The following is a 25,467-nucleotide window of genomic DNA, read 5'->3' on the forward strand; positions in this document are numbered from 1 at the left end:
AAAGTCTTCTCCTAGTACCGCGGCCCGGCGACGGGGTACTGCTTCAACATCGCATCAACCTCTGCCAACTCTTCATCCGTGAGCAGCTTCACCCCGACCATGTTCTGAACAACCTTGTCGGTGGTAGTGCCTCCGGGGATAGGAATAATGGTGGGCATGCCAGGCTTGTTGCTCAGACTAAGGATCCAAGCGAGGGCAATCTGGGAGGGGGCAAGCCTCTTACGCTCCGCCAGGCGATTGACCTCATTGACAAGCTTCAGGTTGTGCTGAAAGTTCTCCTCCTGGAAGCGGGACATATGCCGGCGGATGTCACCCTCGGGGAGGTCTTTCAGCGACGTCACAGCTCCCGCCAGGACACCGCGACCCAGGGGCGAGTACGCAATGACGGGGATGTTCAGCTCGGCGCATGTATTCGCGATGTTGTTTTCAAGAATGTCGGTCGACCACAGGGACATTTCAACCTCGACGGCGGCGATAGGGTGCACCTTATTTCTAGCGAGGTTGTTAGCAATGGTTCGAGAACGCCCATATCGGAAATCTCAACACACGCTTTGCGAATAGTCTCTGCATCGACCTCGCTTAGGCCAATACCTCCAATCTTGCCCTCCTTCACGTATTGTGCCAGAACTTCCACAGTGTTCTCGATGCGGTACTTTGGGTCCTGTCGCGCACACTCGAAGATGTCAATCTTCTTCTTTCCGTCCAGCAGGCGCAGGCACTCGTCCACGCTGCGGCGGACGTTCTCTGCCGACCCATCCGGGCCCAGCATACCCGGCTTCATCCCACCCTTAAGGCTGAGGACCACCCTGTCCGCGTTCTGGGGATACTTAGTGAAGTACTGGTTCAGAAGATGCAGGGAATTATAATCCGGAGTGCCGTAGAGTTCGCCTCCGTTCCAGAAGTTAGCACCGAGCTCCAGCGCCTTGTTCAGAGTCTCAAAGCACACCGCCTGTGTGGGTGGGTGCTCCTGCCAGGTCAGTCCTAGGCTGATGTTCAGTAAAAGCCTAACCTAGATCACAACGTGGCTAAATTTAGTGAGAACGTACTCATGGTGCCATAGCCGGTGGCGCCAACCTCTTTTCCGACGAGATAAGGCATGGCCAGTTTCTGAACTATTGGAGTTGTTGTGATTGTGCTGCAACACTTAGAAGGAGGTGGGCGGAGTAACGAGGATAGTGGTGAATATCTTTGGACCTCCGTTGCGACAGAGGGCCCTTATATATTTCGCTAGTCGATGCGCCAATTCTGCGTCGTGCTGACATTGTACACAGCCAAGCTTTAATATCCAATCCTTTCAATATCCGTCACTGTGATCATTAATGATTCCGGCCTCTACATCTCCTTCTCTACCGAGGCCCCGGCTGATCAGAAGACACTGCAGCAGCGCGCCCTTCGGATGACTGCGCTATAGCCCGCAGTGGATAATTGGGCCTAGAATAGGCTACAGGTGACGCGGATATATTAGGCTCCCGTGTATGAGTGACCACTATGGCCCACCGCACCCGTCACTGCAGAATTGGTGCCGTATAACCAGCCATATCTGAGTAAAAATTGCGCTTTGGCGCTATTGTCGGATGTCCTGCGGCGGCCGGTTACGATGGACTCAATCGAGGTAACGGGGTCCCGGACAATGTGGAATATTGCTAATCTGCCAACATTAACATAGCGTATAACAGTCAGTCATACTGATTTATAAAACCCTACCATACTTGTCTCAATAATATTAAGTTTAGACACCGTGAATCCTATGTTCGATTTATTATAATTTATTACCGGCTTTAGATACGGCAACAGCCAACTTCCAACCCTGAAGGCTGTACTATGTCTATGTGTATCTTTTACTATGGCTTTTGAGTATAATCAAATCATAATTAAGCTATAAGTCGTAAGCTCTAAATGGAACTATAATCGTATCCAGGGACTACTACTAGTAGTGCTATGGATCCGGTGGAGTCGGAGGTTAATGAACGCTAGACCGAATACGTCAAATCCCCCGCTGAGTCATCGGCGGATTGCACAACCCTAAGCCTTGGAGCTTTCACACCTATAGCCAAACAAGCCCACTTGGACCCCATTCCCTTCCCAATTATCCCTTTTTGGGTCATCTGTAGATGCGCTGTTCTCCTGGATTGTAGTTTTACTTATATTGCTTGCGTCATGTGAAATGCGACTACCTCGAGGACTTGCACCGGGCCAATTTGAGTCCAACTGCTCGGCCCATCTTCTATTTGGCTGCTTTCTCTTTACCAAAACTGCCTTGTGATATTTTCTGTTTCTACACACGTGCGGATAAAAAAGTTCGTCCGTCACTATGGCTTCACAGGATACCTTCTTCCGGTCCTCAGACATGAGCCTGACCCAATTTTATATTGCCAACGACATCGGAAGGGAGATTGTAAGCGCTCTGGGTGAGATCGGCCAAGTGCAGTTTAGAGACGTGAGTAATGAGCGGAAGCTCGCATTGGAGGCTCCCTCAATAATGAGAGACATACGCTGATCTCGGGCGGGCTTCTAGCTAAACCCGGATACCAACGCCTTCCAACGGCCATTTACCAAAGATATTGTTCGCTTGGATAACGTCGAGAGACAGCTTCGTAAGTTGGGATGACCTCGGAAAGACCGTTGTGGCGAGTAGATGGCAGTTTGCTAAATTCATGTCACTTCTATTATAGGCTACTTTCACTCTCAGATAACGAAGGCATCCATTCCGATCCGGCCATCGTCTGATTTCGCTAATTTACTAGAAGCCCCGTTAGCTTCAGAGGTCGATGAATTGGTTGAACACAGCGAGTACCTCGAACAGCGGATTCGCGCCCTGAAGGACAGCTACCAAACCCTGAAGGAACGTGAAGTTGAGCTCACTCAATGGCGTTGGGTTCTGCGTGATGCTGGGGGCTTCTTCGATCTGGTGAGCCATAAACCTACATATTGTAAAGGTATAAGGCCTGACCTGGCAGCCAGGCCCACAAAAACCCGGATTCTGTTCGCCAATCATTCGACAATGATGATGTACCACTTCTTCGTGACATTGAGCAACACCCCTCCCCCACCGCGGATAGGGAGACCCAAGGTCAACGAGGCTTTTCGGGATTGAACATTGGATTCGTTGCCGGCGTTATTTCCCGGGAGCGAATCGGGGCCTTGGAACGTGTCCTCTGGCGGACACTGCGCGGTAATCTCTACATGAATCAGTCCGAGATACCCAGAGTCAGTATTGATCCTACAAGCGACGAAGAGCATAAAAATGTGTTCTTGATTTTTGCCCATGGCAAAAACGTGCTTACCAAAGTTCGAAAAATCTCGGAGTCGCTAGGGGCTTCTTTATATGAAGTTGATGAGGATCGAGAATTGAGGCGAGATCGGATCCACGAGGTAAACACACAATTAGATGATATCGGCCAAGTGTTACAAAATACGAAAGGTACCCTGACTGCCGAGCTGTCGCAAATCGCGAAGTCACTTACACATTGGATGACTGTGATTAAAAAGGAAAAGGCCATTTATGACATATTGAACCAGTTTTCCTATCATCAGACGCGCAAAACGCTGATTGCTGAAGCATGGTGCCCGACAAACTCCCTCAATCTCATTAAGTCAACCCTACAGGATGTCGACAACCGTGCCGGGCTCTCTACACCTACCGTTATTATTCGAGTCCAGGCCGATTCTGCAACTCCGCCTACCTACATCCGAACCAACAAATTCACGGAAGCGTTCCAGGCCATCGTCAATGCTTATCGGATCCCCAAATACCAGGAGGCCAATCCTGGACTTTATACAGTCGTGACATTTCCTTTTCTTTTCGCGGTTATGTTTGGCGATTTTGGACACGGTACCTTGGTCACTATAATTTCTACTGCAATGATCTTTTGGGAACAGAGGTTGCAGCGGATTAAGCTCAATGAGCTGTTCTATATGGCATTCTACGGGCGATATATTATGTTGATGATGGGCCTATTTTCTATATATACCGGTCTCATCTACAACGACATATTCTCCAGATCTTTTACTATTTTCCCCAGCCAGTGGCAATGGCCGAATGATATTAAACCAGGTCAAACTGTTGAGGCGTCATTGAAGGAAGGATACCGTTACCCAATTGGTCTAGACTGGAATTGGCACGAGGCAGAGAATTCTTTGTTGTTTTCAAACAGCATGAAGATGAAGATGAGCATTCTCCTCGGCTGGGCTCATGTGAGTGCGGAGACAAGGATTCTATCTAATCCTTGAAAACATTCACTGATAAGAACATTAGATGACCTACGCTCTCAGTCTTCAGTATGTCAATGGGCGGCATTTCAAATCCAAGGTTGATATTTGGGGTAACTTTATTCCGGCGATGCTGTTCTACCAGTCTATCTTCGGTTATCTCGTTATCACTGTGATCTATAAGTGGTCTGTGGATTGGAAGGGTCGTGGAGAAAGCCCACCTAGTCTGCTTAACATGTTGATATTCATGTTTCTGAACCCTGGCGCGGTCGACAAACAACTCTATCCATATCAGGGTACGGTCCAGGTGCTACTGCTTCTTATAGCTGCAGTGCAGGTGCCCATCATGCTCTTGTTCAAGCCACTATATCTTCGCTGGGAGCACATGCGTGCCGGCGATGCGGGATATCGTAGTCTTAGTGAGTTGACTGACATCGGCACGCCGGCCGGCAATAGCCACATAGATGAGGGAACTACTGAAACCTACAACTGCATGACTAGTGACGGTGCTGGCAGAGTCCAGTGTGTCCACGATGACGAAGATCACAAAGACTTTGACTTTTTCGATGTCATGATCCATCAAATTATTCATACTATTGAGTTCTGCCTCAACTGTATTTCGCACACTGCCTCCTACCTCCGTCTTTGGGCTCTGTCTTTGGCTCACCAGCAGCTCTCAATCGTGCTTTGGAATATGACTCTTGGCGCTGCTTTCCAGGCAGAGAACCCCACAATCCGGCCCATACTGATTATTATCAACTTTTACCTTTGGTTTACACTGTCTGTTAGCGTCTTGTGTGTTATGGAGGGAACCAGCGCTATGTTGCACTCGATGCGGTTGCATTGGATCGAGGCGATGAGCAAGCATTTCATTGGTGAGGGTATACCCTTCTTGCCATTCAGCTTCAGAACCATTCTTGACGAAGATAACGTCGACTAAGGTAGGCTGTTGATTGTTTTTACATCTTTCCATGTTCACTATCCTCGAACACCTTGCTAGTTGCTCTTTCAAGCTATGATCATATTTGTGTTATGTATAAAGTCTTTAATAGGGGTCTACTGTTTTGCTGGTGTGTTGGGTTATCTCCATACTCTCACCACGTAATTCCTGAACTCTCATCTGAGATCTATCGTCAGTGGGGTCTCCCTCGCATTCAGCTTGTCCCTGCTGAAGCCTTTTGTGTCCGTCCACCGCACTCCGTCTGAATTTGGATGATAGACAATCAACCATGGAATAACATCTAAAGCTCGTGATTCCATTATGAGTACTGTATGACACTACTTCCTGGTGAAAACTCTCCTTATCCATTCCTCACGGGTGCGAATAGCCGACTTCGCAATGTCCAAATGGCGGTTGCACCTTGGTATTGACATGCATGTTGTGTGTCGCGGAGATGGACCAGAGTAGGTGTGGAGTTGCTATAAGGGGCTGGACACATTTAACCCCGCGGCCGGTGTTGGGGTAGGTTTTTAGGAGGCTCACTTTCGTAAAAATGAGGTACATCGAGATATACTGAATCTAATTTCTCCTTCAACACGGCATCCATGAGTCAGGATTCATCTACTAGACTACTACTAGTAGTATATTTGCGGCGGCTGAGTGGAGCGATTACCTTTGGAATTGCAAATCACCAGCTCACCACTAATGGTATATTAATCTGATGCACCAGAAACTAGGCTCAGCACATCAGTCAAGGGCATGATTGGCATTTGGTATTCTATTTATCATGTTGGTCCCGCTTCCTCCGCATTGCAGCAGCGTCCAGGATATTTCCAGGCAAGAAACAAAAACACATAGAATGGAAGCAGACATCGGCAGTTGACGCCGAACAGAATCGAGGCACCAAAGGAACCAGTTTCAAGAAGTTAACTCAAAATGCTCTTTCATGATGGCGTTAGTATTTCTTAGTACTGGGAGTCAAGATACATGCCTTTCTTCCCTCAACTACTTAACATCCGATGAGTCCTCTGTCACCCTCTTCACTCTCCTTAGCCAAGTCCCCAGATCAAAGGTGCCATCACTCAAGTCTCTGACATTGCCGACAAATTTAAAACAATACCCCAAGTCTTGGACGGGCTCATTGCCGTCGGTATAGTTGATGCGACACGGATCGGCCTGATAATTATCCGTTTCATAGCTGGCAAGCCTCTCCGCATGCTCTTCCGTTTCGACATGATAGACAGCCCCACGGACCACCTTTTCTGGGGAATCGAGGAGAGCTGGATACTGGCCCCATAGCTTGCATTCGTAGCCTGTCATGGTGGCGGGTCGAAGTTGTGGCTCGGCTTCCAAGCCAAGGACATCGCGGAGCATAGCGGGATCAGACAGGGTGCCGTAGAAGAAATAAGGGCCGGTCGGCGCAGCAAATGGATCTCGGTGAGGCGGTGGCCGTTCAGGTTGGAAGAAATAGCCAGGAGGAGCCGACCTCAGCTTCTTGACAAACGGCGAGACTTTGGAGCTTGGATCTTCGGCCGGAGGAGGGGGAGGCGGGGGAGGGGCAGAGACAGCGGCTCCCCCGTCTCCTTGATTGTTAGACATGTCTTCGGTTGACGGCCAACAGGGTGTCTACAGGGCGGAGGTGAGACCCAACTGAAGAATGGAAATTTGATAGAAGCTGAGGTCATCCCGCCCGGTGTTTGCGTGTCTATGGTTAACTATGCAGTGTCGCGTTACTGCAGTCTAAATAGGCTTAGTTTGACCGCGGTTATTTAGGATTTATTAAATAAAGCTTTAACTTTAACCCTCCATCCGTTGTAGTTATCCTCCGAACTATAGCGTAAAGACAGAATCTGGCACGAGTCTAGAGCCAGGGAGCCATATTTTTGTTCTAACACCAGTGAACGTTAAAGGATCACAGCCTTGACCTAACCACAGGGCGCGGCTGGCTTTTAGCCGCAGCAGTCGCCCTGTGTTGCTTTCCGAACGCCATACACTCATCTTGCAACTGCTAACGATCACCACATCGAACCAGACCCTGTTCGATAAGATATTGCAAGATAGTTATTAGCCATATACGACAAGTTACGCCAGGGATTGTATTGACGTCGTCATCGCGGAATCTCATAGTTTGGTCGAGGATTCCATGTTTTGCCTTTGGAATGTTCGCATTCTGAATGAGGACGCAGAGAACGTTCGACTTGAAGACACCGCTGGTTGGTCCCTGGTCAGGTATCTATCCGCCACCTAAGTTTCTAATGTGGTATTTGGTTTCTCTGCTGGTGGTTGGGTGGAAGTAATAGCCCCAGTGGAAATCATTCGCTCGGGCAGGGTCAGACCGAATATAAAGGACAATGTAGAGAGCGTTCTGTGGGAGCTGGGCCAAAGCTTCTTCTTGCAGGGTTTTGATCTCCAGTCCCTTCTGTATGACATTGCTAACCTGTGCAGCAGGGTCAAGCTTCATGAGAATTCCCATTTTGATTGCTGCCAAAGAGGATATTAGAGGAAAAGGTGAAAGTAATATATAATACACCGGCAAGCTTTGAATGCTGTAGTCACTCGATAATGATATTCTGAGGGCATAGCCTTGATTTAAATACTTTACTTCTAGTCATGTTCTTGAGTTTTGGGTGGTGCTCTTCAACGAGCGCCGTCAAAAGTCGTCCAAATCCGAGCCGTGTTTGGAATGGTTTTACTAGCTGCATGTCATATCACCAACGAGTCATCTAAGGAACAAGTTCACCAAGAATGGACTCTAAAGACAAGGCACTCACTCCTCCAAATGTATGCAGCTAGTCAGGCTACCAGCGGCTACGGTTCCACTAGCCTCTACCATACCATACAATAGACCTACCACTGGCCTACCACTGACCTACCACTGACCTACCAGAACCCTACCATTTACCACAGCCTATCCTCCATCTACCATCCTCCCGTAAAGTCTTGGTTACTACTTTCTGGTTGCATACAACCCAATTTTGAAAGACTAGGATCAAAGTAGAACAGCTCTTTTTACTTCCAGTCTATTGCTCCTAAACCTCAGTAAATACTCACCAATACTACTATTGTAGTATTATACCCCAATCTACTCTTGCCAATGTAGTTATTATCGTGTTTATTGCCTGTCACGACTCACAGCTAGGAGTAGTCTATCGATGTACATAGATAATCCGTAACTCGACCAGTCAATGATAAGATATCACCCACACATCGCACCTAGATCCTATTAGACATAGATTGATTATGATCGAGAGTAGTGTACTTACTTTTACCAACCTAGCATCTGAGAGTAACCATCCGTCGTATTACCAGCCCTTTGGCTGATCGTAAACACTAGGTAATTGGTCTTGATAGACCAACCCTAGTATATTGTGGTGAATAGGTACAACTGGGGCTATAAAATGCCAGCCTTGTGACAAAGTGCACGTTGCAATTTGGTACAGGCCAATTAATTCGTTCTATACACCTTCTTCCATAGAAACTACCCGCAACTCTGAGTGAAGATATTGGTTATTCTAAGCCTTATCATATACTGAGCAGCCTGTTCCTACACATCAGCCAGAAAGCGACGAAAGCAAGGTGCACAACGATGATCTCTGGAACTAAGCTCCAAGCGCGATGGAGAAACCGGAAATCGACAGAGTAACCATGGGATATATACGAAACATATACTACGTATCTGGCATTGAATCTGATCCAATGATCTCATCAGATTTGATTTAACCGGGATAGTACACATATAGATCCCGCTGAAAGCCCGGGAGAACACACGATTCCTGGGGCAAGTTTCAGACCCCGCCACAGCGCTTGTCCGGGTACCTATGGTGCAACCAACCAGCAACCGCAATCCAGATGGAGCACAGAATTCCATGTGTAGCGTTATTAGACGGTGGTAAGGGCATGGGCATTGTATCGAAGCTTTCAGTTGACAGTTCTTCTACCTTGTGTAGTAGATATCACCGACAAAACTATGGCAGGTGAGCAGTAGGACTGGACCTTTGGGGGAGGTTCGGATTAATAGACAGGCCCCAAGGATCCCTCGAGTATGCATTATCTTATATAGACGAAATGGTATATTTTTGACAACAGTTTACTCAATGTTCCACAATATTTGTAACTATATATAGAATCTTTTCCTAGTATTTTGGTTATTGTATTATCTTTTATTTTTGGTTCCATTTCTATACAAGGTCTATCTAAAATTAAGAATTTCAGTAATGATTGAACACAATGCAATGCAATCAGGTATAGCTATGGTGTGACTGAAGAACTAAATCTTATTTTGTACCCTGCTTATGACTAGTGATTAATTTATAGCCTCATATTGTGAACTTGCCAGTGTACTATGCATATGGCGTATGTATACGTTGAGAAACATACTGCGGGGCTGCGGGGTTCAGCTGAAGTTGACATTCGGGAGCGGCTGGAAAATATCATGATGAGCAATTCTACCACACCTACGCTGGAAATACATTATAATATAGGGGTTTTAGGGGATGCTATCCATGAGCTATTGTTATACAGAGAGAAGTTTGGTTGGCTGTATATAAGCGTTGTCATATCTCGAGAACTTTCTCACCATCTAGATATCCCCACCACCATGATAGACACGGACCCACAGGATCTGGAATCCTCAGCCGCACCCATTGAACCATTGCTTTGGCATCCAGTAAGTTCACTAGTGAGTGAATCTCCACGTATCCAAGCGACGATCTTACACAAATATCACCAAGTGTGATGATATAACTGGCCAGATAACGTAGCCTGCTCAGGAATACCATTCAGCCAGTCAAGAACATTTGCTTTCACCCCACCGGAGCCTATATAAATAAAAGCGATCCCGCATCTTAGATCTGATTCTCTCAGTTCTCTCATAAGATCAAACCAAACCCACTTATCTATCCCGCAATAATGTCCGGTAGGCTCCCTAGTTTAATTCCACCATTTATATAACCTAGCATTGTCTTACTAACCCGTGCTAATTGGTTTCGGACATTAGACGGTGACGTCCAAGGACTTGTCATTGACGCTGGGTACGCTGCCCTACTTCACTTCCAAACATCTGTACGTGGCTAATCTTCTCGCAGCTCCTTCCGTACCAGGGCTGGATTTGCCGGTGACGATGCCCCTCGCTCTGTCTTCCGTAAGTTTGTGGAATCCTTCGCAGCCCATGCTAGTTATGTTCTATTTTAACACATATAGAAAGGAACCGTCATTGGCTCACGGTAACCACCAACCCTGGAACATTGTACCCCGAGTTTGCTTAACATCACCTACACAACTAGGTCTGTCGGCGACGAAGCCATCCAAAACAACGAGCCCCTCGTAAACCCACTCCAAAACAGCTCCGTGACAAACTGGGACGCATTAGAGAAGCTCTACCGACACGCCTTCTACCATGAGCTTAAGGTCGCAACGGAAGAACACCCCATCCTGCTCGCCGAATCCCCATTCACCTCCGACGCGGATCGGGAGAAGACCGTGCAGATGATGTTTGAGAACTTCAACGCACCCGCCCTCAATATCGTACCCGATGCCGTGTTGGCCGTCTATGCATCCAATCGCACTACCGGCCTAGTCATTGACGTTGGGTATGAATACGCCCGCGTCGTCCCCGTGATCGAAGGGAGATGTGTCGCGGAAGCAAGAGCCCAAGTTGAGCTGGGAGATCTCTCATTTGCTATATCAAACGTAGCTCAAAACTTCGACGAAAGCGTTCAGGCTACTTTGTATAGTAATATCATCCTGGTATGTGTAGCCCTGACTAAGCTTTACTGTCACTGGTTATTAACAATGAAATAATTTAGTCCGGAGCCAACCCGGATCCTGGCCTGGCAGACCAACTGCACAATGCGATCGTTAACGTTGCGCCGGAATCTGCATCTGTGAACATCGTTGAACCCGCGCATCCTGAATACTCGGTCTGGCTGGGTGGTACCATTGTGGCTGCGGCTGACTCCCAGGGCATTTGGGTGTCTAAGCAGCAGTATGATGAGGACGGTGCTAGGGTTCTGAATGGGAAGTATTATGCATAGTTACTCTCAGTACTGAATGAACAGATTGGAAGGCAGTTCGTGGCGTATATGCTTCCCCGTATTTTCTTTTCGCAGTCGACAGGTCCGCTGCCTTGAATAATAGATTCTCCGTTCCACCACGTAACACAAGATAAGATAATAATTACCAAAAGGCGGCGCCATATCGCAGCTGTGGCACAGACTCACATCATGTATACCGCAATGGGCTACCTAGGGCCGCGGTCAACGAGGAAATAGCTGGCCTCGAGCCCATGAGGCTTCTGGTTCCTTCTCAACGTGCCCAGCTTTAGTAAACGCCGCCCTGCTGGTTACTAGATGATCTTCAACCCGGACTAGGCGAAAGAGCTGCAAAAAGAAAAACCGGATTAATCCAGGTTCTGCTATATGGTCGCGCTGGTAATAGTCAGTCAAGGTAGTGGTGGTATCAATAGGGGCCAGATGAGGATTTGTGTAGTAGGGAAGAAGCAAGACAATGACGACTAGTTTATGATAGCCTATGGTGTCTAGCCTGGAGTTTAAATATTGGATCATAGTTAAGTATCTATGATTCGCTCGCAAACTAAGATTCAATATACTAATCCACGCCTTCGCCATTGGCTTGAGTTATATACGACGATTTGAACAACAGCCCGCGTGACCCTCCAAATTCAGCTCCGCCTTGACCTTCACAGGATGACGAAACTCATGACGAAGATGGCAATCTCGCACCCACAAAATCAACCAAATCAAAGCAGCTCTTCTTGAAAAATCGCTGCTGTGTTGTCCGATTCACCACCTGTAACCCAAATTGCTGCTTGTAATCGCCAAACTCCCAGTTATCAGCCCATGACCAAGCCAAAGCGCCCATAACATGCACCCCATCTTCGTGGATGGCCTTTAGAATCTCCGACATGAAGGATAGATAGTAGATACTGCGCGGCGTGTCGAACAGCTGGTCTGACAACTCCAGGTCGGCCTCATGGGATACAGGGAACCCGAACTCGGTCACGAACACGGGCTTCCGGAAGGTATTCCAGAGGTAGTTGAGATATGCCCTGAGATAAGTGGGTGTGATGTACACGTAGCTTTGGGCGCGGTACCCGATGTTCCAACCGTAGATGTTCTTTGTCTCTTGTATGACACAGGAAGGAAATAACGGGTTCTCTGTAGATTGGTTCTTTGTGCAACTCTCGATACCTCCGGCTGGCTGAGAGACGACCGTCGCGGTGTATGGGTCGACGCCGAAGAAGTCTGAGGTGTTGCCTATGTAGGAGAGGTCCTGGTCGCTGAGTGGCTTAGCACCCGGTAGAGTTGTCAGGACAGAGTCCGGGTACTGCTCGCCTAGGAAGATGGGGTTGGCATACAGGCCAAGCTGGATTTCTTGGAATCGGTTGGCGGCGATGATGTCGCTTGAGTTGGTTGGATCGCGAGGAACTCCGAAATTGTCATTGAATTTGATACCGATCTTGCCGGTGGCATTCAGCTCTTCGTGGTAGAATGGTACACTTGCGCGTGGGCATGCACCACGTTATTGGCACCAGCAAAGTTGAATGAATAGAGAAAGGGCTCATTGAAGGTAACCCAGATCGGAACGCGGTCAGCGTAGTGAGTGAGAACAATCTTCGCGTAGTTGACGAAGGCGCCCACGAAAGTCTCGTTCTGGTAGCCACCGTTGTAGTAGCCAATGTCTGGATGAGCGGACCTGTTGTCGCTGCCCACGAACATCAAGGGACTGTCAAAATGAAGCAAGGTGACTATAGGCTGCATTCCGGCATCAAGGACGGTGTTGATTAAGTCATCATAATGCTTGATCCCCTGTTCGTTCACGGGAGAACCTGGCAACACGAAGGGTAGGATTCGAGTCCATGGGATCGAGAAACTATAGTATTTAACTCCCATGGCAGCCAATCGTTGGATGTCTTGCTTGTAGAGGTAGTAGTTCTCGTTTGTCACATAATTCTTTGGCTGAGTAGCATTCACTAGCTTCTCCTGGATGGTAGGGCCACGTCCTTCCAACCCCATGGCACCCTCCACTTGAGCTGCGCTTCCTGCAACGCCAAAGATAAAGTCATCCGGGAAGTTATAGCAATCAGTTGGTCCGAAGTAGTCCCGCGGCGGTAGGGCTAGCTCACTGCTTGGAACCGCTGTGGGACTGACTGTGGTAGAATACAGCCCGGTAGTCGTGTAGTTCTCTAGTTCGGCTTGTTGCCAGAGCGAGGACCATGCGGCTTGTCCATAAGGATCATCTGTGTCTGTAGCCGTAATTACTGTCTGATTGGGCAGCCAGTTACCCCATGTCGTAGTCACCGGACTTGTCGTGAGGTGCTTGACGGCTTCCGAATAAGGTGGCGCATACGTTCGGGTCGTGGTTGGTGCGGCTACCGAAGTAGCATAGCTGCAACATTCCACTAGTTAGGTTTTGCTTTCTGGTTTGTAATAGAAGTGTATGTGAGAGCACTCACCGAATGGTCTCGTTTAGGGTATAGGAAAAGGGCCGGAAATGGTACCGAGGAACGACAGCCGGTTTAGTACACTGCGGACGCTCAGTATAACCATCCGTCGTGAAGTACAATTGCTGTGCATCAGCAAACGCTGCCAGCAGAGCAACACATGACAGGGTGGCTCGCATCTTGTTTACTTCTCGACAGCTCTGCACGGTGTATGATGATAACATTGAAACAGCGGCTCTGGAAGGTCTTTATATACTTGAGGCCCCTAGAAACCAATCCCATAAGCATCCTCTAAACTCCTCCCCAAGAATCCCAGCGTATGTACAAGTGAGGAGGAAAGCCATGCCACCACAGTTCTGGTAAGGATCGACGTTTAGAGCTGAGGTGGTTGTATGCATATGCCATATTCTAGCTAGGCTCAAGCAACCCCGGCGTCTCCAGGTTTTAACTCCAAACCCCACAAGTTGCTCCACATGGTAAACGGAAGTGGTCCGAGCCAGAAAGAGACATCACCAAATATGTTATTACCTTTTTACCTGCTCACAGGTATCCAAGATATGCTAGTCATAATCAAAGATGTCGACTAGTCACGTACCGGCGAAGGGACAATCTTCAAACTTGCCAACACATTTGAAGACCTTTGGTTGGCAACAGATGACGCCCGGATGAGACCAATGTCAACCACGCGGTTCGGGAAGGAAAGTGGGCCGTGGCTCCCGTTCGTAGGAAAGCGGAATTTATATTCCTCGAAGAAAGTCTAAAATATTCATCCACCAGCGGACCGAATGAAGAAGTGAAGTTGCTGCCCGAACCCCGGGGGAATATCTGCCGGTTGGGCTCAATTACCGTATGTGGTCATCTCAACGGCGGCAGTCCAAGTGGCTCAAAGTGTTTCTCCGCAGCTCTGAGACGCAATTGCATGGATTCTTCCCGAAGGATGCCGGTTCTTTGTCCTACTATGCATCTCACCCGCGGGGTGCAGGCCGGCATGACCCAGGTGTAAGGTTCTAGCGCAGAAAGACACAAGTTTCGGCATAACTTCGGCAGAGGCATCTTCTCGGTGCTGTTAACAGGCCAAATATAATGTAATATTAATATGTCAAAGTGTCACGAGAAGGTTTCGGGGGATTACGTTTATTCGACGGTAAAACGAGGAATGCCGTGGTAACTCTTTTCCTGGGTCTCTAATAAACATTTATAGATCCTATCAACGTTGTACAGTCTCTGGCTACTCGGAAGCGCTGTCTCATGTTTCTTACTAGGTTCGATGTCCCCCGGCGACTGTCCGAAATCAGAAAGCTAGCAGCAGGGCCACAGATCACTGGCGTTGAATAAACAAGCTACGTGTTACTACCATGATATTATATCCCGCCAGAGCCTGGTTATATGATGATCAAGATTCCGGGCCAAATCCCGACAGCGCTTGATGCAAATGTTCTAAGAACCACTTAGACATATACAGGAAGTGTGCATAATGTCAAGAAAGGTATTGCTGCAAAACTACTGAAAATAGTACGATAGAGAGTCTGGCGAGGTGCTATGTGTAGAAGGGGGCAACATCTCATGAATCCAGGGACAGTATTAGGGCTTAGGGTTACCTAAGACGATCAAGATATGTGCAGCATGGCATCTTAACATGCATGCCATAACGAGGGACTGATTGTGCAATGGATTTTACCTGTAGACAGGTCATTGAATAGTAATTCTGTTAGGAATGAGGGCTGGAGGATGACTATGTGCCGCCCGCTTGACATTCATACCAGCTTGAAGGTATAAATTGGATGCTGCAATCCCGCACACTCATAGTGGGATAGCCCTGCTACACCAAGGAGATTCCGTTGCTTCTCATTAACTAACTCGTGCTTTCTAGGATGAAACTGGGTTCTAATTGTTCAGGCTTATTCATAGACTAGTATAAGCGAAGGCCATGCCTACCAATACGACTATACATGAAGAGCATTTTGAATTGGAATCAACAGCAACGTCCATCGGATGCGGTATTTGCCTTCACCCGAAGTATATTTGAGGCCTCGTACAGCAGCCCCCTTTATTGGTTGTCTGTTATAATCCAATCGTGCATGATAGTCCAAGGTGGTCTGGATCTTGTGATTTAACAAGATAAAATAAGGTTAATCGAATCCACGGAACATGCCACCACATACCGAACCATGATGTATTGTCACACTACCTACGTCGAATGACGATTGTTATATATAAACCACGTTTCTCAGTTGCACTCTAATCAATTAAATCTACGATAGGACCCGTGATGTCGATATCGTTTACGTACCTCTACACAGCACGTCGACAATTAGGGCAATTGATCACCAGAAAAATGGCAACCACTACACACTACGACGCCATCATAATAGGCTCGGGCCAAGGCGGTACTCCGCTTGCAAAGGCATTGGCTGCTGCAAACAAGAAGACTGCACTCATAGAAAAAGAACACCTTGGCGGTTGTTGCATCAACGAAGGCTGTACGCCAACCAAGACTATGATTGCTTCAGGTCGCGTTGCGCATTTAATCCGCAGGGGGCCAGACTACGGTATCCACTTACCAGGGCAAATAGGGTCGATGAATGAGTTCACTGTTTCTATGGAGAAAGTGAGGCAGCGAAAACGCGATATAGTGAGCTCCTTCCGCAGTGGAAGTGAAAAAGGCCTGGAAGCTGCTGGGGTTGATGTTCTGCGAGGGGAGGCACGCTTTAACGATGCGACCACCCTCAAAGTGATGCTCCCCAATGGGAGCTACAGACTTCTCAAGGGGGAAAAGATCATTGTTAATGTTGGTTGCCGGCCGCACCTCCAAGGCTCGATGGATTGGAAAGGGTAGAGAAAGCCAGGGTACTGGACTCCACATCGATTCAAGAGCTAGGTGAGCTGCCGGGACATTTAGTGGTCATCGGGGGTGGGTATGTTGGAGTTGAGTTCGGCCAACTATTCGCGAGACTTGGATCAAAAGTGACAATTGTTCAGCGAGGGCCACAGCTGCTGCCTCGTGAGGACAAAGAGATAGCAGCTGAGCTGTTGGATATCCTGTGGGACGAGCATTTGAAGATTCATCTGGGGGCCAGAGCCACATCGATTTCATCTACATCTATGGAAACATTTAGCTTATCAGTGGAGACTCAAAGCGGCACTGAGATTGTGAGCAACGGCACTCATATTCTCTTTGCTGCTGGTAGGGTTCCTAACACAGATTACCTGAACACAGACGCTGCAGGAATCGAAGTCGATGTAAAAGGGTACATCAAGTGCAACGAGTTTCTGGAGACTTCTGTCCCTTCTATTTATGCCATCGGCGATGTCAAGGGCCCTCCTGCTTTTACACATATATCCTATGATGATTTTCGGGTTTTGAAGGTTTCTCTACTCTCCGACTCTCTGGCACATTCAGGACCCACTGTGAAAGACAGACTCGTGCCGTATGTGGTATATACAGACCCACAACTAGGCCACGTTGGGTTGCATGAGAGAGAGGCGCGCGAGCTGTACCCACGAATGAGAATAGCAACAGCGGTTATGCCAATGAGCTACGTTGCCAGGGCATTAGAGACCGATGAACCAAAAGGGATGATGAAAGCAGTGGTTAATGCCAATGATGGGCAAATTCTTGGCTTTACATGTCTCGGCACGGAAGGTGGAGAGCTTATGAGTATCATGGAGATGGCTATGATTGCAAAACTTCCATATAGCAAAGTGCAAGATGCTATCTTCGCGCATCCGACGTTTGCTGAAAGCCTGAATAACCTCTGGGGATTTTTGAAGTGACGAAAGAGTTGAATCTCCCAGCGTCCATCCATGTGCTCCTAGTCACTCACTCATACTGACTGGTAGAGTTGGTCTTTAGCTGAATGGAGGAACGCTCACGATGCTGGTTAATATATTGCTATACTTGACTTTTCTTACTCGTAGTGCTAAGTTTGTTAATGAGTTTGCCGTGGGTTTCGACAGCTAGTAGTATGAACTTCGAGTATATGTATCTTTGAATATTGCACGGTAATGAGAATGACAAAAGCCAAGGAGTACTACAAGATATGCAAACCAAGCATACGTTGAATAGCTTCAGTGATTACTGAAAGGGGTAATTTCAACTTTTTCGATATAACCTTTTTCGAGCGGGGTTTAACCCACTTTATCAAGGCATTTCAGGCGGCTGTGGACAGAGCCAAGACACTACACTGCTAGTGTGTAATTCCTCCCTGACTGCCCGTCAGAAACTGCTGAAATGTGTGAAATTAGCGAACCTTGGAAGAACCACTAGAATTGCATGCCAAGTACCAACACGAGCTATCTCTGCTCATGTGATGGATGATCATTTCGAGTCACAATGTTTACGCTTAATGACATTCTCTCTTCCCCAGTAGAAGGCTCTTGGACTGAAACAACAAGTAAACTGGCATGATTTGCAAGATGAACTACATCTTGCTGATCTGGACACTTCTTCCCTTACAGACTCTTGGTTTCAAAGATTCCACCTTTGACCCCGAATACAACTTCCGCCTCAGGAACATAACCGGGCTGCCATATTTTCTCTACTCTTGGATTGGATCGTAAGCCATAAGTCCATCTGGAATGGATATATTCTTATTGACTGGTGACAGGTACTACAACGGCACTACAACGTTCAATTTGCAATATCTTCTAGATGACAATGGCGATGAGGTGTGCCGTCCCTTTCGAAATAAAACTACAAGATTCGCATCTGAATCTATACTGGCCGTGACAAAGACAAACCCCGATGACGAGGGCAAGAACCCGGTACAGATTGCTCTAAAGTCAGCGTTAACAGACTTCGACTTTGTCCACGGTTCTGATATGGGAAACGAAGAAAGGAACTTAAGGTGGCAATTCCTTTCAATCGAGTACGTCCAATTTCCAACCATCCAACGAGATGCACACAAATAACACCCCTTAGACACGTAATCCCAGGCTACACAAGTGGATCACATAAGCCCTACTTCAATCTTTCGCTCGAAAACGAGCTCGGTCCGCCGTACCATATCATAGGAGCCTCTAATGACACCGGACGAGGAGTCAAGACAGTGGAGATGAACATGAGCTCCTGTGATGACTCCGCCGATACGTGGTGGGGCCTCAACTTCTTAGATCAAGGCGATCATAACCCGAAAGATATCCCTATCACCGAGCCCATCGCCAGTTTAATGTTCGATAACCAATCGGCCAGCTTCTCTTTTAGTGCCTGGTTCTTGGTCAATAACGAGAAAGGTGACGCTATGTATGGAGAAGGATCGATTGAATTTCTGGGGAGGGTGGACCCTCTTCACTCGGATATTTTAAATAAGGGAAACAAGCCTTCATGGGTCCCGACGCTTGGATTTGGGAATAACTCAATGAACATGAGATTTGAGGAGGAAGGCCAGAACTCAGTGGCATTCCGTAATGCTGTTCACAACTGGCTGATTATCGGGCCGATTCTTGGTCTTATACTTGGCTTTCTCATCTAGGTGTTACAATTTTAGGGGGGATTGATCCAGGACTTACAAGTACAAAAAATGAAAGGTGTTCAATTCTTCCCGCGTGGTAATTTCATGAAGTTATAGTTATAGAAGACAAACACAGTCTAGGTGGTGAGCATTGGTATCAGTTGGTTGACAGTCAGCAACATGAAATGGCATGAGCAATGTCCCCTGAATGCCAACCAATGGGCATCTTCACTCTAGGATATCTATCCCAATTTCAGATGTCCAGGGGTACCTGGCCTGCAATCCGTATTTTTCGCAAACCTGCCACATGCACCAGATCTCACACCTGAAGGTGGCTTCGTCGCGAGTGAGCATTTGAAGCGCCCTCCTTTTCTCTGATGATGAAAGGTAGTCCCCCCAAACGGTGAGAGGGGAGTCTTGATAGGTTTGAATTTCTAGATTGCCCCTTGCCACTACATCGTAAGACCGAGCCCACCACAGTGGGGTATGATTAAGAGCGTCTATAATGCTCATGTCCGCCCCTGACTCGAAAAGTAACCTGACAATTGCAGGGTTGCGGCACTGGCTTATTTGTGCTTTGTCCTTTTTCAGAGGGTGCCATGGGCCAAATGCCCATGATAGAGGAGTTCGACCGTAGATACCCCGTAGATTGACGTCGATCCTTCTGTTTTCTAGTATCATTTTAACAATCACTGGGTCCCCTTTCATGATGGCAATGCTGAGAGATGTTTCTTCAAATCTGCTACAGCAGTTGATATCGGTGTCCTTATGGGATGAGAGTAGCTGGACAGCTGGTCGATTACCTGCTGCGACTGCCCACATTAGCGGCGTTCTGTCGTCCTTGTCCACAGAATTCACATCGACTCTGTCGAATCTCAACGGCGTCTGTAAAGATTGTTTTTGAAACAAGCCTCTTGTTCTTGGGTCACTGATAGCATCATTTTCTGTGGGGGAGCACCAGCCTGCCGCCCATGATAGAGGGCTTCTTCCGTCCGCATCCTTTTCATCCACCTGGGTTGCATCTGCCGTGAGCAGGATTTCCATCATTCCGACCTTGCAACACTCCACTGCATGCGAAAGAGGGCTGTGCCCTTTGATACCCCGATGGTTCATCCGAAATCCTAAGTGGATTAAGCGTCTCAGTAGCCCTTCATCATTCATACGTACTGCCCAATGGCAAGCATTACATCGTCTCCTGTCCAGACACGAACGATCCAAACGGTCGTGGCCAAGGAGTATGTCTATTTTGGCTTCCCGTTGGCGCTTGCTCTGAATGGCTAATTTCAGTGGCGGATTGCCATGCGTCGGTTTATTGATATCCACCTTGATGCCGTCCTTTTCGCGGTCCAAGAGATGGTTGACCAGAAAGGCCGAGCGTCTTTCCAGTGCCCAATTCAGCGGGGTTTCTCCATTGACTGCTTGGTTGAAGTCAACCAGTCCTGTGCGCCACAGCAAGGTTAAAACAGCGAGGTTCTCCTGGTCGAGAGCATATTTGAGCAACAACGTCTGTATGTCAAGGCCCTCGCAAAATTTAGCACTCTGCAATACCTTACAGCCCTCAGGTATTTCTTCCAAGAATTGTTTCATACTTTGAACCACTGTGGGGTCTTCCAGAACCTTGGAATAGCTGCCAGGGCCATGACATCCATCATATGGTGCGCATCCCAGCAATGCTCGTATGGTATAAAGGTCATCATCGTATACTGCAGTACTCATCGGGCAGCCACGCTTGCCCGACCGTTCCCAGCCATATGATCCATTCAGGACCTCTTGACGGACGAGATCCCTCAGACACTTATCACAGAGGAAGTGCAAAAGCGTTGCGTCGTTGTACCAGTCTTTTGTGTTAGCCACGGCTGAATCATAGTAGAATGTGAACTGGGAAAAGTCTCCGCCATACACAGCCGAGAATTTTTTCAGAAACCCGCCTTGCTCAATGCCGTGGCGTTGGGCCTCATTGCTGTGATGGAAAAGATTGAGCACGGCGTAACCAAAGAATAGAATGCTATTCTTTATCACGTTATTAACGGACACGGAATATGTTTGTTGCCGCATGAGACGCATCAAATCATCGAGGTCTCTGTTCCCTAGCTTGAAACGATGGACGTATCTGAAGCACAGGTCTCGTAGCTGGTCATGGCAGGATCCTTTGACGTTTCCTTCACGGCTAAATGCTAATTCCAACTGACCATCCATGAATTCCCGAACTGATGCGTGAATAAACTGAACTGTGCTTTTGCTTGAGCTACTAGCAGTCACTTCAACGAGTCCCTTCGAGACATGGAGGATGTAGCTTTTGGAGACCCCATCCATATGTGAGGTATTCCTCCTGACCAGGTTGCTGTTTCTGAAGAATAATGCAAAGTACAGTTCCTCTTGCGTCAAGGGTCGCGAGGAGAACAAAATGAGCTGAAAGAAGAGCATAAGATCTTGGCCTGGTGCACGGTCTCGGTTTAGTAGCTCTTTATAAAGGTGGTTTAGTCCCTGCGGGATCTTGTCCAGTCTTGTTTGCACATCGTGCACGTTGCCCTTATGAAAATCGTCATTTAAACTGTCTACCACAAGTTTGACCCATAGGAACACACCAGCTGACTTCACACAGATGTCCTTTCTGATTGTTTGATCTGTAGATCTGAGTGTCTGTGTCACATATTTCTCAATGTCAAGCTGGTGTTCTCTGAAGCTGTCCAGGGCTAACAGTTTCCCTGGCCTGGGATCAATATGCTCATAATACCGTGTCGATAGGCAGAATCTCAAACGGAGTTGGTTTCCGCGGACATTACTCTTTATCTGCCGAAGAAAGCAAAGCATCTCCAGGGTTTTTTCCCTGTTGATCGCACATTCATCAATAGCGTCGATCAGGAAAAGTACATGGTGATTGACATGGCCATTGCTCAGGACGTCCATCATACACAGAAGTAGGTGCCTCAGGTCTGCGATATCCCAGTGCTTAGGTGTAGTATCACTCCCACTCATATTTGCAACAGCACGGAGAAACTCTTCTCTACATCGGTCTGGGGCGGCACTAGCCTTGAGAAGCTGGTACAACAGCGAACGATACATCCCAACCTGCGACTTTTGTAGAGTGACTCTAGAGACGTGGAAGAAGAAAGACAGTGTGATAGTGTATCTTTCAGACCTTTCTGCCTCGCGCAATATGAACTTCATCAAAGTGGACTTCCCAGTACCAGGGCCACCCTTGATCCACAGAAAGCCTTCGTGTTGATGCAGCTGCGTATCGTCCATCCAAGACTGATACACCTCCTTTTCAATTATCCATTCACAAGTCTCTTTCGCCGCCGTGTGTATCTCCTCCCGACGGTACGTGGCCCGATAGAAATCCAGTGAATCAATAACCTGTGGATTTGGATCTAGAAAGGATCCTTCTTCTGTCGAGCTTGCAATACATTTCTTAGCATCAGTTCTTGGATGCAACCCTTGTGGTTCTATCTACCTACCTTGAGGTGGATATCGGGCATCCTTCAACAAGGGCTCTCATGCAGGCAGCGGCGGCCGCGGCTGCGACGGGTTGCATTCTATCATCCTTATTGTTATCGGCATAATCGGATACACCCTTCACTACTATTATAGGAATATTGTCCCATACTCCCGCTGCCTCCATCTCGAATCCGATGACATCTTCGTCTTTTGCTAGTTTATCGCGAACGCGCGCAGATTTCAGGACCGTGTCGGCCGATGCCATCAGACCAAAATGCACATGTGGCGGAGGATCTGGTAGCCTTGAGATCTTCAGAAGAGCCAACCATAACAACATCGCAAGGCTCCTGTCCAGAGTGTCCACTGTAGCTCGTCATGCTCTGCTGTTGTCCCGAACATTCGATCATGAAGCATGAGTAAATGGTACTAAGGTAAACAGGTAAGATCTTCAAGAAGTTCTGACGCTCCGCACGGACTTTGGCTAAGAATCCTCGGATCTCGTTATTGGGTCTTCCCAGAGTATCGTGGTAAGTCTTCTTTCGGGAAAAGCCTGTCTCCGTTTCTTTCCCCAGATCATACTGGATGACCCCGTTTGCGACAATCACATCCCCCAACGATATTGTCTTCTTTTGTCGGTTCACATTAGAGTCCGTCCTGACTGGAACGGCTCCGCAAATACCAACCAAGAAGCCCACCTCAATGTTAGGATAGCTGCGCCCGACATTGCTGGCCACACTGGCTGCAGATGCCTTTCCAGCTTCGGGCATGTGTGCCAGGACCACATAGTACAGTCCCATCCGCCCAAGCGTGTAGGAATTTGGATCACCACGCGCCTTCCCCAAGTGGGGATACTGCATTACGTTGTAAATTTCATCGAAGGCTGGTCTCACGGCTTGAGCCTCCAGTTCAAGAACACAGATAATAACGATTCTGAACTCTTTAGGACTGCGGGGGGGGAGGGAAGGACGCCATATTGGCGTTTCCACGTTGGGATCAAGTCAGGTGGAGTCCGGAGTAGCCCAATTACGCTAAAACTGATGATCGATACTACCTTAGAGGCCAGGCACTGCTTATAAGTTTTCTTTTCGTTTTAATTCTGACCATTCAATGCCACCGAGCTTATCCTTATTTGAACCTGGCCAATATCCTGACCTGCAGGTCTGGTCTAGACCCCGTGTCGGTGGCACCTGCGTTTCTATTCAGCCTTACGTGTAGTACCGTTGTGGTCAGAGACACCAGGCATGCCTGCAATCCCAAAATTGCGCCTTAATCCCTCAGGACACGAGTGATAAGCCCTTAGTCAGTCATATAACAAGTTACCCTTCACAAGAATAAATAAAGGAAAGGAAAAGAAAAGCGAAATCACACTCTCAGTGTTCCTGACACTTAGCTCTCCGGTGATGAAAAAGCACAGAGCACCTAGAACGTGTAGCCAGGCCTGACACCCTTGAATATAACCTTGGGTGAAATTCCGACCTTGAGTAACGGAACTCAAACAAGGTACGTAACAGTTTACCTGGCCCTGTCTACTGTGCAGGATGCCTTGGATACAATATTATTATCTGCTAATGAGACCACTGCTCGTTCTTCCACCTAGTGTTGGGACGACAGCATACAACCCTCGCAAGTGGCACGAGCAGGAGGCTGTGCATGCATCTTCTGTCTGGATTGGGTGTCTTTTCCAGGAAATCTGCTACACCAATTCCCCCGCCGCGGTGTTTGCATGGTCTTGGACAAGAACATCTCCACTCGATTGCAACATCACGTTACACTTTGATAGCCAATCTCTAGTCACCTATTATCCTAGAGACGCAGGCCACAATTGCACATCACCTTGCATCCCCCTCCTACTTGATACAGTTACACTCGTTCTCCAGGGCTGACTTCAGCAAACCCAATTTTTGTGGTAGCGCACGGCGGAAGCCTTCCATATTTCCCTAGTTGGACAGTTCTACCTGATGCGTACAGCTCTAAACGTGTTTCGAGCGTCTATTCGCGGTCATCCGACTGGGAATATAGACGGATGCTTCCACAGCGCCTCTTGTCCTACTCGACATGGAATATTTTTCCCTAGGTTACATTACAACCACTCCTATTATGTAGCATAGGACAACAACTCATGATGTACACAATGGAATTGTATCAGCCACAGTGATCTATCCCTAATATCCTCTAAACAGTGCAGCTAGCCAACAGAAAGTAGAGGCACACTAGGTACACAAAGCTCCATCCACTACACGCGAAACATTGTAGACATACATATTTATCAAGTTCGTGTACTTTATCCGTTAATATTTCCTACCCGCGCTCTCCTCCTTCATTTGATGTCACTTATATATGGTGTAACGCACTTCCTCGTTTCCACGGCTAATCATTTTGCCTCCCGATTTGGACGCATGTAGCTCATCAGTTAGGGCATAGGTCGCCTTCACGGATCACAATTATTGCTAAATAGAACCACATTGCCCCTTTCTATTCTTTGCCTGTCAATTGTCGGGACTTTTCGAACCCGGGAAGTAGAATCATACATATATTATAGGCGGATTAAGTATGCGAAATGCTGTGGCTGGGACGGTATATAGCGAATGACACTACGGAGAGAACTGAGAAGAGGGGGGGGATGGAAGTAAACACGCTGGGGTGCTAATGTAGAGGGGGCATCACCCTTGGTCTTAACCTTGAGCTCTAGCCTTTTCCATCCCAGCACACCCTTGGTCCTAAATCGTTCCATTTACCCGTAACCCCATTAGTTTATGTGCTCTGTCAATGAGAGATGGTTTGGAGTTAGCTCTTGGCCCCCACTAGTAGACTGTTGTTATTGCCTATTATTAGTCACTCCAGTGGCTTTCTTTCTCCTTCGCCAATAACCCATGTTAGTAGTATTCTTCCTTTGCTTCTATATTCTTTTTCTTATTGTGCTTTTACCTTTTTTTTTTTCTTTTTTTTAGCTTTTGTTGCTTGGCGTGTTA

The 25,467-nt window shown here is 47.7% G+C and overlaps 7 protein-coding genes across 7 annotated transcripts; 3 read left to right on the top strand and 4 right to left on the bottom strand.

The window, feature by feature from the left end:
• Positions 1 to 11: 11 nt before the first annotated feature.
• Positions 12 to 1,098, bottom strand: ABOM_003034 (aldo/keto reductase family protein; the record flags this gene model as incomplete). Its single annotated transcript, XM_022530164.1, has 3 exons — positions 12 to 492; positions 549 to 981; positions 1,047 to 1,098. 3 exons carry the CDS (start codon positions 1,096 to 1,098, stop codon positions 12 to 14), a joined length of 966 nt encoding a protein of 321 aa, XP_022392540.1.
• Positions 1,099 to 2,311: 1,213 nt separating this feature from the next.
• ABOM_003035 (V-type ATPase subunit a family protein) lies at positions 2,312 to 5,149 on the top strand (the record flags this gene model as incomplete). Its single annotated transcript, XM_022530165.1, has 5 exons — positions 2,312 to 2,437; positions 2,516 to 2,594; positions 2,673 to 2,908; positions 2,962 to 4,194; positions 4,256 to 5,149. 5 exons carry the CDS (start codon positions 2,312 to 2,314, stop codon positions 5,147 to 5,149), a joined length of 2,568 nt encoding a protein of 855 aa, XP_022392539.1.
• Positions 5,150 to 6,154: 1,005 nt separating this feature from the next.
• ABOM_003036 (gamma-glutamylcyclotransferase family protein) lies at positions 6,155 to 6,748 on the bottom strand (the record flags this gene model as incomplete). Its single annotated transcript, XM_022530166.1, has 1 exon — positions 6,155 to 6,748. One exon carries the CDS (start codon positions 6,746 to 6,748, stop codon positions 6,155 to 6,157), a length of 594 nt encoding a protein of 197 aa, XP_022392538.1.
• Positions 6,749 to 10,057: 3,309 nt separating this feature from the next.
• ABOM_003037 (uncharacterized protein) lies at positions 10,058 to 11,181 on the top strand (the record flags this gene model as incomplete). The annotated part of the gene is made up of 6 exons (XM_022530167.1): positions 10,058 to 10,064; positions 10,146 to 10,179; positions 10,234 to 10,289; positions 10,353 to 10,371; positions 10,432 to 10,894; positions 10,954 to 11,181. The coding sequence occupies 6 exons, from the start codon at positions 10,058 to 10,060 to the stop codon at positions 11,179 to 11,181; spliced, it is 807 nt and encodes a 268-aa protein (XP_022392537.1).
• A 682-nt stretch (positions 11,182 to 11,863) lies between these two features.
• ABOM_003038 (glycoside hydrolase family 1 protein) lies at positions 11,864 to 13,789 on the bottom strand (the record flags this gene model as incomplete). The annotated part of the gene is made up of 3 exons (XM_022530168.1): positions 11,864 to 12,625; positions 12,685 to 13,555; positions 13,623 to 13,789. 3 exons carry the CDS (start codon positions 13,787 to 13,789, stop codon positions 11,864 to 11,866), a joined length of 1,800 nt encoding a protein of 599 aa, XP_022392546.1.
• Positions 13,790 to 15,945: 2,156 nt separating this feature from the next.
• Positions 15,946 to 17,384, top strand: ABOM_003039 (uncharacterized protein; the record flags this gene model as incomplete). The annotated part of the gene is made up of 2 exons (XM_022530169.1): positions 15,946 to 16,398; positions 16,449 to 17,384. The coding sequence occupies 2 exons, from the start codon at positions 15,946 to 15,948 to the stop codon at positions 17,382 to 17,384; spliced, it is 1,389 nt and encodes a 462-aa protein (XP_022392545.1).
• A 1,904-nt stretch (positions 17,385 to 19,288) lies between these two features.
• On the bottom strand, positions 19,289 to 23,355 carry ABOM_003040 (uncharacterized protein; the record flags this gene model as incomplete). The annotated part of the gene is made up of 3 exons (XM_022530170.1): positions 19,289 to 22,457; positions 22,519 to 22,861; positions 22,926 to 23,355. The coding sequence occupies 3 exons, from the start codon at positions 23,353 to 23,355 to the stop codon at positions 19,289 to 19,291; spliced, it is 3,942 nt and encodes a 1,313-aa protein (XP_022392471.1).
• Between the last annotated feature and the right edge of the window lie 2,112 nt (positions 23,356 to 25,467).

Source organism: Aspergillus bombycis (assembly GCF_001792695.1).
Source record: "Aspergillus bombycis strain NRRL26010 chromosome Unknown contig00013, whole genome shotgun sequence".
Taxonomy (NCBI): Eukaryota; Fungi; Ascomycota; class Eurotiomycetes; order Eurotiales; family Aspergillaceae; genus Aspergillus; species Aspergillus bombycis.